General features: G+C 35.9%; 2 protein-coding genes across 4 annotated transcripts; one reads left to right on the forward strand and one right to left on the reverse strand.

The window, feature by feature from the left end:
* The first annotated feature begins 24 nt into the window (after nt 1-24).
* Nucleotides 25-4960, forward strand: LOC107222628. Of its 2 annotated transcripts, XM_046743721.1 has the most exons (3): nt 25-606; nt 746-1469; nt 1540-4960. In XM_046743721.1, exons 1-2 carry the CDS (start codon nt 379-381, stop codon nt 1445-1447), a joined length of 930 nt encoding a protein of 309 aa, XP_046599677.1. In that variant the 5' UTR covers nt 25-378; the 3' UTR covers nt 1448-1469; nt 1540-4960. The 2 variants fall into 2 exon arrangements, with proteins under 2 accessions (XP_046599677.1, XP_015517546.1); XM_015662060.2 differs by having other exon boundaries at nt 33-606; nt 746-4960.
* On the reverse strand, nt 3535-10971 carry LOC107222629 (fatty acid hydroxylase domain-containing protein 2). Of its 2 annotated transcripts, none has more exons than XM_015662063.2 (6): nt 10576-10971; nt 7350-7482; nt 6635-6738; nt 5823-6150; nt 5458-5730; nt 3535-5243 (listed from the first exon to the last, which is right to left on the reverse strand). In XM_015662063.2, exons 1-6 carry the CDS (start codon nt 10598-10600, stop codon nt 5084-5086), a joined length of 1023 nt encoding a protein of 340 aa, XP_015517549.1. In that variant the 5' UTR covers nt 10601-10971; the 3' UTR covers nt 3535-5083. The 2 variants fall into 2 exon arrangements, with proteins under 2 accessions (XP_015517549.1, XP_015517547.1); XM_015662061.2 differs by lacking the exon at nt 10576-10971 and adding an exon at nt 9438-9664.
* Nucleotides 10972-11148: the final 177 nt, after the last annotated feature.

Below are 11148 nucleotides of genomic sequence, written 5' to 3' on the forward strand. Positions count from 1 at the left end.
TGCAGGGTGGTAAAATAATACAGGGTGGTTGCAGGGATGCTCAAAATCGACTAATCGATGATCTTGCAATGTGATTCGTAGTCTTCACTGCCCATACGATACACCAGTGCCAGCTTATTTCAGGCAGCTGGTTGTTGCGTGGTGTTCGTGCTCCTTGTGCACACTCCATGGATTACTCTCAATGCTCTGGTGTTTCTCTGGTAAGCATCGAAAAGGGGAAGAGCCGAAAAGAGGGAAGAAGGACGGAAGAAGAACAAAATATGGCTTAGAGAGTTGATCTGTGGTTCAGACCACTTATTTTTTAGTTTTTCTATGTGTTTTAAACATTTTACAAAGTTTATAAATAGATAGAGGCATTATTTTTACCTTAGTTATTGAATGTTATCCGTTGAACCAGTTAAAATGTTGATATTTAATGCGGCATTGGTGTTGATCTGCTTGACATCTGTTGTAACCTCTCTAATTGTAGTCAATGAGAGTTCAAAAGCAAAAGAAAATCCACGATCTACATTAGCAGATCCTTTAGAGGGGTCTAGAAATACAACTGCAGCCCCTGCAACATATTCATCTTCTCCTAGATCTACTGGTGGCAATGAACACAAATATGTAAGCCCAGGATTAACGTAATTCATACTCGCTGTTTATTAGTTTCATTTTTATCTTCTTGCGACGCGAGTTCGCGAATAATACCAATTATTTGTAAGCTAAATTCTGGAACTGTAACTAGTGTCGATATAATCAACAGGTGGTGCAAGACAGTATTTCCCAACTGGTTAGTGCTATAAGTGACCCAGCAGCTTCCAAGGAGACTACTATCGTAGCTGAAGGTGGTTCATTTATGACTGGTGAGAACCGAATGTCAACTTCTGAAAAGAACACAAACGGTGAAGAACCTGCAAAGTCGTCAATAGTTCCACGAAAAGGAGTTTCAGAGAATGAAACATTGCCTGGAATACAAGTTGATAATCGAGAGGATTTGTCACGTCTTGATAAGTCTGAAACATCGGGCCAAAATTTATCACCTACAAGAGGATTTAATTCAACAAATACTTCGACAAAATTACCTGTTATAGCTAAGCCGACTACACTTCTGATCGATAAAAGTAATCATCCAGAAAGCAAATTAAACTATACCAAGGTGGATTCTACCCAGTTCAAAATATCTGGTGAAAACATAAGCATGCCGCAAGTAACACATAAGGCTAAACCAACCTATACCATTGGCGAGGGTGATGATGATGAAGATATGCCTTCCACAGCTGAACAAAAGCCACAAATTGGCGTGATCAGAAAAATTGATTACATAGTACCTATTGCTATCACCATTATGGCAGTTCCTTTATTAGGCGTTGGCGTATTTGTATTGTACAGACAAGGGAGGGACTGTTGGGATAAACGACATTACAGGAGAATGGATTTCCTTATTGATGGAATGTACAACGATTAGGAGCAAAGTCGAACATTTTATGGTAATATCAATTTAATTGACCAACAATAACGAACATAATGAAACAGAAAACTTTTTTGCTTATTTTGTAAATTTGGGGTTTGGCGATTGCCTCTGTTTATTCTAAAACGTCAAAACTGATATTAGCTACAATTCTATAAACATACATGCGCTACGCGAATAACTGTTCGCCTTTCAACAAGTGACAAATTTCCCACTGGGGTATAATTGAAATTACAACTGAATATTTTTTCACACGATAAACACTGTATATTGAGTTTTGGGAGAGTATTTTAAACACCACTGACAAATTGAGACGTTCAAGAATGAAGTTCGATGTTGTATGTATAGGATAATAATTGAATAGTGAAATAATGATGAAAATGATGAAATGCATTTGTTGAAAAATCGGTGCAAAGTTTGAGATTATCAATTGAGCATCAAAATATCAATTGAAGGATGAGTCTTCGATACTATTTGAAACCATGTTTATGAAATAAACCATTAACTCAGTTTAATATTTCACAGTTATTATGCAATACTGGACAATAAAGCCCATGATACACATACCTATACTTGGAAAGATAGTGTGTAAACGGCTATAAAATGATGAAAAATACTGATGAATATTGTACATATATACATATATGCGTAATAGAAATATTTTCAAATAATTTTTATAAATAGAAATGAATATACGATACATGTAGATAAGAATATAATGGCAACATTAAATTCTTTTGTTGTGAGTTCATACTGAGATCTTACTCTGATCAATTTCAAATGATTCTCATGTAACATTGTTTTGAGCAGGACTGTTGTCCTTCAATTGCACAGAGGGGGATGAAGAAGATGACATGTTCAATAAATTGGAAGACAGGACTAATGTGGTACCTGTATTACTCTTGTATTTTCTCAAAAAACTGTAACAACAGTAATTTCATTCAATTAGGTATATCATCGTACAAGCTAAGGAAAAAACACCTTAGTGCATTTAAAGGTTCAAACATTGTCCCAAGATATGAATAGAGAACCAAAGAAATATTTTACTGGGCGCAATACTATCTTCGACTTGCGCAGCTTAACAGCTACATCCCATTTAACAAGTGCGTTCCTTAAGGATTATCGGTTGGATGATATATGTGAATATTGTACTCTTGAAGTCGTTGGCCGTTATAATTGTCGTTGTTCGTGAAATTAGTAAATGCTAAATTCGACGTTAACGGTTTTTTGTTTTTTTACAATTTGATTTTTTAAAGTCTATTTTTTATTGGAATATAAGTATCACTGAGCAATATAATAGTGATTATTTTTATACATGCGTAGAGAGATGTAAGAATTAAAGTTGTTACTAAATACAAATAATATTTTACTGACCATATCGATGTTTATTGTTATAATTTTTACTACTTTTCATGATGACACGATCGAATATCATGATTAACATAGAAAGAAAAACTTGAAATACCACACGTGAGCCAGAATGGTGTTTCCAAAGATTTTATTTAAATCCAAACTTTTGAAATGGGTATGTAAACACAACGCATTGGTAAGATGTTAAAATTACTGTAAGTTGCAAATATTCACAATTTCGAAATAAGATCGTTGTGAACGAATTCTATCTATACAATATTCAATGCAATAATTTCTGATACAATAATCCTATCCATCAAAGCGAAATTATTATTTAGACAGAAGACTGGAAAAACCCTTGTGCCAATTTATTGCTCAAAACTTAGGAATAAACGGGTCTTTATCCTCACTATCTTCCAGAGAGCAATTTCTGACTATTCCAAGGTTTCCTCAGAGTTCATATATCCACATGATTACACAAATTTCGAAACCTACATAACGCATCTGTCTGTATTTGAATTTTTTCTACCTGACGAAGATCCAAACTTACCATACGTATACACATAAAATATTTGATGAAGTAGGTCACTTGTACCAGTTGACGTAATTCTGTATTTTACGTTATCCATGGGAGGTTAATCCCATCTGTAATTACAATTTCGAGTGGTCCGCTTTGGCAAACATTCGCTATAATATAAATATCAGCTATATATTGCAAAGCGACCCAAAACCTCTTTGAATGACGTAACTTTTCAACTTTATTTCTGTGTCATTGTAGACTTACAACAGATTAAAAATTGGTACCAGATAAATTACTGTAACAGGAATTAAAGATTACATGACATTAATTCAACTTCGTTTTTTGGGTGTCTTGACTCAAACGAAAGGTGGACATGCCTATCGAACTAAAATTTATACATTTCCCAATTACATTTACGACTATATGCATTCACTGTGAAATATTATTAACATCGAGCCATTCTGGTGGTTGGTGATGATCTAATTATTTTTTTTTTTGCCTATTGAGAGCAATATTACATTGCTTTTGAGAGTAGTGAAAATAGCAGTACAGTTCTATTGAGTTCTGAGAAAAATGAATAATTTTTAAACTAATGCTTGTTGGCTGAAGAAAAAAAAACTCGCTGTTTGTACTTATTGTTTGTACACAGCAGTAAAGGGGACAATAACGTTCAAAGTTTAATACATTATGTAATCTTATTGTTCCATGATCCGTCCATACTCCATTCATTGCTTATTAAAACAAATATTAGAAAATACAATGAATTCATAGAAATCGTTTTCATTCAAAAATTGTGATTATACGTACAGGTAGATGTGTTGAAGAATAAAACTGTGCAGTGCCAGGTATAATAATGGATTAATCATATCTTTTTCTTGTGCATCGTCATTATTTTAAGATTTTCGTATAAGTCTCATAATGGGATTAATTTGCACAATACCTATACCATAATTGACTAATACAAACTGGGCGAAAGGAATTACGTGTGGGTAGCAAATCAGTGTGCCGTATTTAAATAGCGAGTTACAAACTCAGCATCACTATGAAAGCAAAATAAAATTGAGATTATTATTTATACACACACACGTGTATATACACAGTACATGTATATACGCACATATGTACACAGTATATATCACATGTGCTTCACTATCTTATAGACACATATTTTTCAATTATTTTATACGCTCGGTTTTTAAATTGTATACATAGGTACGTCATTTGACATTATAGGTAGTATCGTGACCGATGACTATTTTAACTAATGTATATCAACTATACTCCGCTTAACGAAAGATAGCATAGCGAGCTGGCTCATAGGTGGGTAATATGGCATGAAGGCAATAAAGTGGATGGAGTCTGATCAGAATCAACAGAGTTTTCTTTTGTAATTAGATTTTTTCATTAAACGGAGTATGTGTAAATCCGTATAATTTCTTTCAATGAATCTTCTTCAAACAACAATATCTTGTTGTCAAAGGCAATTTTTTTAAATCAGCTTTATTCACCTTCTATCAGTGTTATTAAAACGTTGACCCGTTGTTCCGCGAAAACACAGAGAGAATCGAAATATTATGAGACAAAATTGTGGGCCCTGTCACCAATTCTTATCAGTACATTCGATAAATTGTGAGCAACAAGATGTGTTTGAAAAATATAATATATATAACGGTAAAATCTGACCAATGAAATTGCCCTTCTACCAAAATAATGACAGAATTGCTACTGCCGAAGTCGAAACATTGTCTGATACACAGTACAATCTACTTAGATTTGTATTTTGCTTGATCGGGAAAGGCCTCTCGTGGTGGGGTCAGACTGAGCATCATAACATGTCGAGCATAAGCTCTTGAATCACGGAACTGGGTATCAGTGCCATGTAAACGATCCAATACTCCAAGAACGCCGAAGCATTGGTTGAACCTGGAAAAGAAGATTTCCCTGAATTAGAAGAATCCTAACATATCAACACACACGTGGGATATCAATTTTCGTTTTATCGCAGACGAAGATCGACTGTATCTGCAGCATTAAGAACATGTGGCCACCTGGATTCAACTACCACGGCAAAAAAAAAAGTAAGGATCACGCTAGGTTCCTGCTCAAATTGAATTGAATAAATACAAATATTACGTACTTCAAGTGGTGGAAATCATGGGCCTCCGGCGATGGGAAGAATGGTAAATGATAACCAGAGTGAGCATTGAGAGTTGACAGAATGGCCAAAGAGAACCAAAGCCAAGCAGTTGCAACATGGGAGCCTACGATAAAGACTCCCAAGAATGGTGGAATTAGATTAGACCCAATATGTTCCAGTGGATGACAGTAAAGAGCAGTCACCGCTATCGGGGCTGTCCATTGATGATGTTGTTTGTGAATGTGCTTGTACAAGTAGCGGCTATGGAGTAGTCTGAAACGTGAATTTTCAAAATTGAGAGAAATTTCCAATCGTGAGACTTGTGAAAGTGCTGAACGATTAATGAGCAAAGAATCGCTGTTCACCTGTGAGAATAGTAAAATCCTATCTCTTCGCATAAAATGTGTATGGCAATTTCCGCCAGTACCCAGTGGAAGGTTGGCAGTTCTCTCATGTCTGGATATCCTCGCCATTTTGTTAGCTTGAAGGTCAAATACGCAAACGGCAAGCCAACAACGATCTGGTTGAACAGAACCTGAGCTATAACTTTGCATAGTTCTCGGGTATCAACCGGTTCGTTGGTGCCTGGTTGAATTTTATAACGCCTTAACGCAGCTGGACGATTAGTGATATCTAGAAGGGTGTAAATTCCACCGAACAACCAGTAGACCACCAAGGTCAGCCCCATGGACCCTGCAATGATAAATATCAGAGAAATGGCTCGTATGATAATTGAACTCAAGTTAAAGTTTAAGTATACCCCCAAATTCGATTTACTTCACCGTTTTATTAATTTATTCTCTTATTCCGACGCTCTAGTCTCATACCCGAAAAATATTTCGGCATAAGAGAAAGAGAAGAGAAGCAGCGGTTTTCGGAGTCTATAATAACGAGTAGTTTGGCATATTGGATATTTGCTATCTATGCATACTCATGATGTGTATATATTCGACGTGAAATTGACACCTTTCGTCTCAAGCGAACAAACAATTTCAACAAGACAGGAATATTTCAGATAAAATTACGCGGATATATATTTTTCTATAAGTCCTCAAACGATCGTCAATCTCAAGTTTTCATAAAATTATTGTTGAAGTTGAATCGAAATTGGATCATTCAATCAGTTGAATGTATAATTACTGGTGTACTATTGTATAGTTTGTGAAAATTCTCGTACCAAAAACCCATAAATTCATGGGATCTTCTCCAATGGTATCCAAGATTTTGTCCCATTGTGCTTGCCAGAAATCACCTGAGGCTCCCCAAAACCTCTGCAAGTGCCTAATACAAAAAGTATATGAACAGGATTTAGAATGTATGAAAGTGTCTAGCAAAAATATAAGAATCCAACGGATTCAACGGAAAGTGTCAATGGGTACTCTAGAAATTAACATTTTTCACTATACTATCATGCCGTACTAAACAGTATTATCACGCGTGCAATGAAACCGCGAAAGAATGAAAAATACATTAATTAATTAATTAAAAAGATTATTTCCCGATTGAATAGTTCTATTAGTTGTATTAGTTCTAATGATAATTACGAAGTGATAACTTCCTACCGACTGAAGCAAAATTTTAATTGATTGTGAGTCACGTTGAGCTCATTTTATAGAGGATGGAAGTGCCCTTATTTTCATTCTCTTAAATTACGAATAAATGATGAAACTAATAAGCCCCTATTCTTACGAAATTGTTTCCTACTTCCCCTTAATTATCTGGATTAGGCTCTGCAAAGCCTACATATAGAAAGCAAAACCCGCCTGATCGCGCAATTATATAAATTAAGACCTAATTATCATCATCAGTGATATACAGAGTGCGAATGATTACAAGCTGTTGCATTGAAAATGATATATAAATTCTCCGCTACAGTCTGCAATTGTTCTCACCAAGTAAGTGAGTTGCAAACAGCAGCAAATCCTACGAGAACCGTTCCAATTACAAAAAGTACGCTTCGTAAGCTTGAAAGAAGTGTAGGTGGTGTCTGATTCTTGCTGACATCTCTGACCGGAGTTGCAGAACCTAAAAATAAAAGAAAAATGCGTAAAAACAATAACAAAATCTTTTCATCGTGTACGAAAGAGGATCGTGATCATTGCTATAGGTTTCATTTTTTTATTTTACCATCGTGCGAATGTACATAGCAACTGTAAGAAGAAACTTTCTCCTGTATATTTTCGTTGCTATTTTAGCATGTAGGAGAAATTCTTGCAGCCCTGAACCGTTATAAAGTTATTGTAATAATTTATACATTCGACTCAGTTGCAGATTGGTTTGGAAGTGAAAAATTCTCGGTCGGTTTAGGTAATTTTAAACAAACGAGCCACACCTAACACCACAATATGTAAATATAGCGGGAATCTCGAGAATAACAATTCTTGGCCAACCGGAATCTTATATGTATACGTACTGTTATATGTGCAATTCCGGCATAACTTTTTAACTGTACACTTGCATATCTATACGATATGTACACCTAGCGAGATTGACTCTGTCACTAAGTTGTAAATTGAACGACGACATAAAATGTATCTCATCACATCTGTCGACGAAACTGTACACTATAGTCAATTTATAAATGTATGTACGTCGATCTGACACAGTGACTATCAGCGATCCGATATCTGATAATAAATAATATTATACACATATTATATTGGATATGATGTATAAGTTGAGACGTTGCGACATCTAGTGCATAATGTAAATATTATAGAAACCATGTAAAAAGAAATGTAAAACAAAATCGAGACAATTTATCAAATTAAAGATGGTAGGCGAATTATTCAGGATATGTATTGTTATACGTATAATGTTGCGTCCGTCGCAACGGTGGACATGAATCGGATTTCAGTGATTGGAAGTTATTCGGCACAGAAATGATAATCAAACATGACGTCAAATGGTTGTTAATTAACGGGATTTCTGTGGAAAGAGCAGTAGAAACTAACCACTTTATTGGTTCATTGTGGCTAGACTAATCGGCTGAATAGATTGAAACAAAATACATTCAAAAGCTGTAAATTTCCGCTTTGAAACTGAAAAAATTCAATTATTTTAAATATCAACTCCAGCACAGCACTCTTACCTTAGAAACCCCCCTAATCGGTCATATAAATACACGAATACCTATATAAATAGTGAATGCTGTTATGCGGTTTTTGGCAAGCAAATTTTCATCAGGTTCACCGACCTCAGTTCTTTGTGATCCAAGAAATCGGACAACCTAACGCTACACTGACCTGAACACCTCTCGTCGCTCGTTTAGTACATGTATACATATACGGTTTATAACACTGCCAAACCGCTGTCATTCGGTAATACAGTGTTCGTAGATTTTCAGTAAATCGTACAGTAAACGAGTTATCAGAGTTTGAAAAAGTGGCCGGAAATTGATTTCAAATAATTCTCTGTAGCTTTGTATCGCAAATAGAATCCTCATAATGAAAAGTTTCTTCCAACGATCCAAAATTGTGAAACTGAATCGGACTTTGACCGCCGCAAAAACTGATTGCGTGCGCAATTATAATTTTATGCGGCAAACATCGCAACGAGTGTTGACAAATATTTATTAACCCGTTGACACGCAATGACGTCTGGGAGACGTGAAAAATAAGGTGTTCTTTTTCTAAGCTCACAACATAACTGTCCAGTTGAGCCAAATAGAATAACATTTTTCGAACGCATCAAATTCCATTTATTTGTATGTCAAGGGCTTAAACAGAGAGTCCGGCTTAAAGAGCAAGGATAATACCATAATTGTGACTATAGACAATGCCGTAACGCTACTTGAAAATCTGTTTCCAAATTGATGTGGAGTTTACTTATACCTATGTATGTTAGTATAAACAGCTGTCGTTCAGGTAATATATTTCAACAATTTTTATGCGAACGCGTGGAGATTAAAATTTAAACCAAAGAACACCAGCACCAGAGGAACGAGTGGAAAATTATGAAAGGAAACAAAACACGTTTACCTCCAGATGAGTTCTGCAACGTGGGACTCTTGGCCAAACTTTTTTTCGACTTCTTTTTTCGATACATAGTTATTACATGTGTGGGAATAATGTTGTCAACTTCAAACTCAGATCACTTTATACATCTACGTATATCGTAATATCAATTAGATACAAATTGGTGCGACAGCTATGATTTCCGTACACGGTTGATCGTTCCCGCGGTTTCAGATCGTGCAATGAAACAGATTTAAAATCTCTTCATTGACAGACCACTTTCCCTCCCTCTCTCTTCTTCTCTCCCTCTCTTTTTCTCCCTTCTATTTGTGCATAATATAGTATGTATACGATATAATATAAAATTAGGTGAATGTCAGAATGGTCTATGCTAATGTATCTTATATACATAATGAACATGGCTTTTAACATGTATATTAACAGTATATCCTTAATGTTGTTGGTACGAGACTTATGTACTAGGCTAACAAACTTATACCATCCGAAGTTGACCAATACATTATGCTTTGAAGGAGCAGTTATATCCAAAAAAATGCCGTATCTCAGTTTAAATCATTTTTCTCATGGTTCCCTAATTAAATTATATTCAGTTATATTAAGTCCATTTAGGTCATCCTTTTCTATTGCAGTTTGCTTTCCCTTGCTGCTTTTTTGACATCGACCGCGTATTGAATGGTTTACGTCGATACCAGGAAATGTATCATAATTGAATCGCGTTACATGCAATGCTTTTGCGCGGGCATTAGTGTTGTCAATGAATTGCGTACTACAAGCGTATCTATTGTTACATACGTATATGCACGCATAAGACGGTATTATTATAACAGTTTGGAAAACCAAAGAGTAACCGTAACACGGTTCGCCTACTGAAACTTGGATTGGAAAAATATTACATTGATTGATTAGTAATACGTAGTACCTACAGGTGGGACGTATGGGACGTATGCAGTGGAAGACAAAGGGAAAATATTGAACCGCGCGCTAATTGAGTACATATTACGCCGAAGAAACATTTATAAAACTATGCAGCCAGCGACGTAGTTGAGAGCCTAGAGCACATTGTATGCATGTAGATTCGCGCTCCGTCGAGTCGATGGGAAAATTGATAAAAACTGATATTGACAGTTCACTAGGGTCTTACCTTTGTACTGCACTTGCGCTTCCATTATTTGGCGAACGAACTTTCCGAACTTGTATCTTTTTACGAAAAGTCGACGACTGACATTTGCCTCGGACGTCAATATACGCAGACGGTCAAGAACACTGGAAAATGCGCCGTAGCTGGGCTGCTGTATAATAGAAGGATATACCTACTTTACGTATATAACACTCTTTCAAATACACCGTACGACGTTCCTATGCCATGTATGCGTAAACGAAGTGCGGATACGTGATTTACAAATATTTAACATCGGAGTCACTGGCTTGTCAAATATTCCGCGTACGAACATAAGTATCAACCGCGAATTGACAGTTGACACAAGAGGAGTGCTGGAAGAGAGCGAGAGTCTTTCGCGATTTTCCCAGATATATTTTCGTACAGTCTCTTGTCGCGTCAGGTAGGTATGTATGCATGTAAATATATACATACTCAGTTGGCAAGGTAGATATGGACTATCTCTGATTGTGAGCGGTGTACTTTCGAAGAGTTTAATTATTGAATGTGCCGTCAGGTGGCAGGGCGAAATAAAGAGTCGGTTCGAACTAGTGTTAG

The sequence above is a fragment of the Neodiprion lecontei genome, chromosome 6 (genome assembly GCF_021901455.1).
Source record: "Neodiprion lecontei isolate iyNeoLeco1 chromosome 6, iyNeoLeco1.1, whole genome shotgun sequence".
NCBI classification, from domain to species: Eukaryota; Metazoa; Arthropoda; class Insecta; order Hymenoptera; family Diprionidae; genus Neodiprion; species Neodiprion lecontei.

Excerpts from the sequence above, each read along its gene's own strand:
- LOC107222629 (XM_015662061.2), bottom strand. The coding sequence starts at position 9,504 with ATGTATCGAAAAAAGAAGTCGAAAAAAAGTTTGGCCAAGAGTCCCACG. Across the intron at positions 7,483-9,437 it reads GTTGCAGAACTCATCTGGAG|GTTCTGCAACTCCGGTCAGA; the intron begins GTAAACGTGTTT and ends TTTTATTTTTAG. Across the intron at positions 5,731-5,822 it reads GGATTTTACTATTCTCACAG|ACTACTCCATAGCCGCTACT; the intron begins GTGAACAGCGAT and ends TTCACGTTTCAG.
- LOC107222628 (XM_046743721.1), top strand. The coding sequence starts at position 379 with ATGTTATCCGTTGAACCAGTTAAAATGTTGATATTTAATGCGGCATTG. Across the intron at positions 607-745 it reads GTGGCAATGAACACAAATAT|GTGGTGCAAGACAGTATTTC; the intron begins GTAAGCCCAGGA and ends TATAATCAACAG.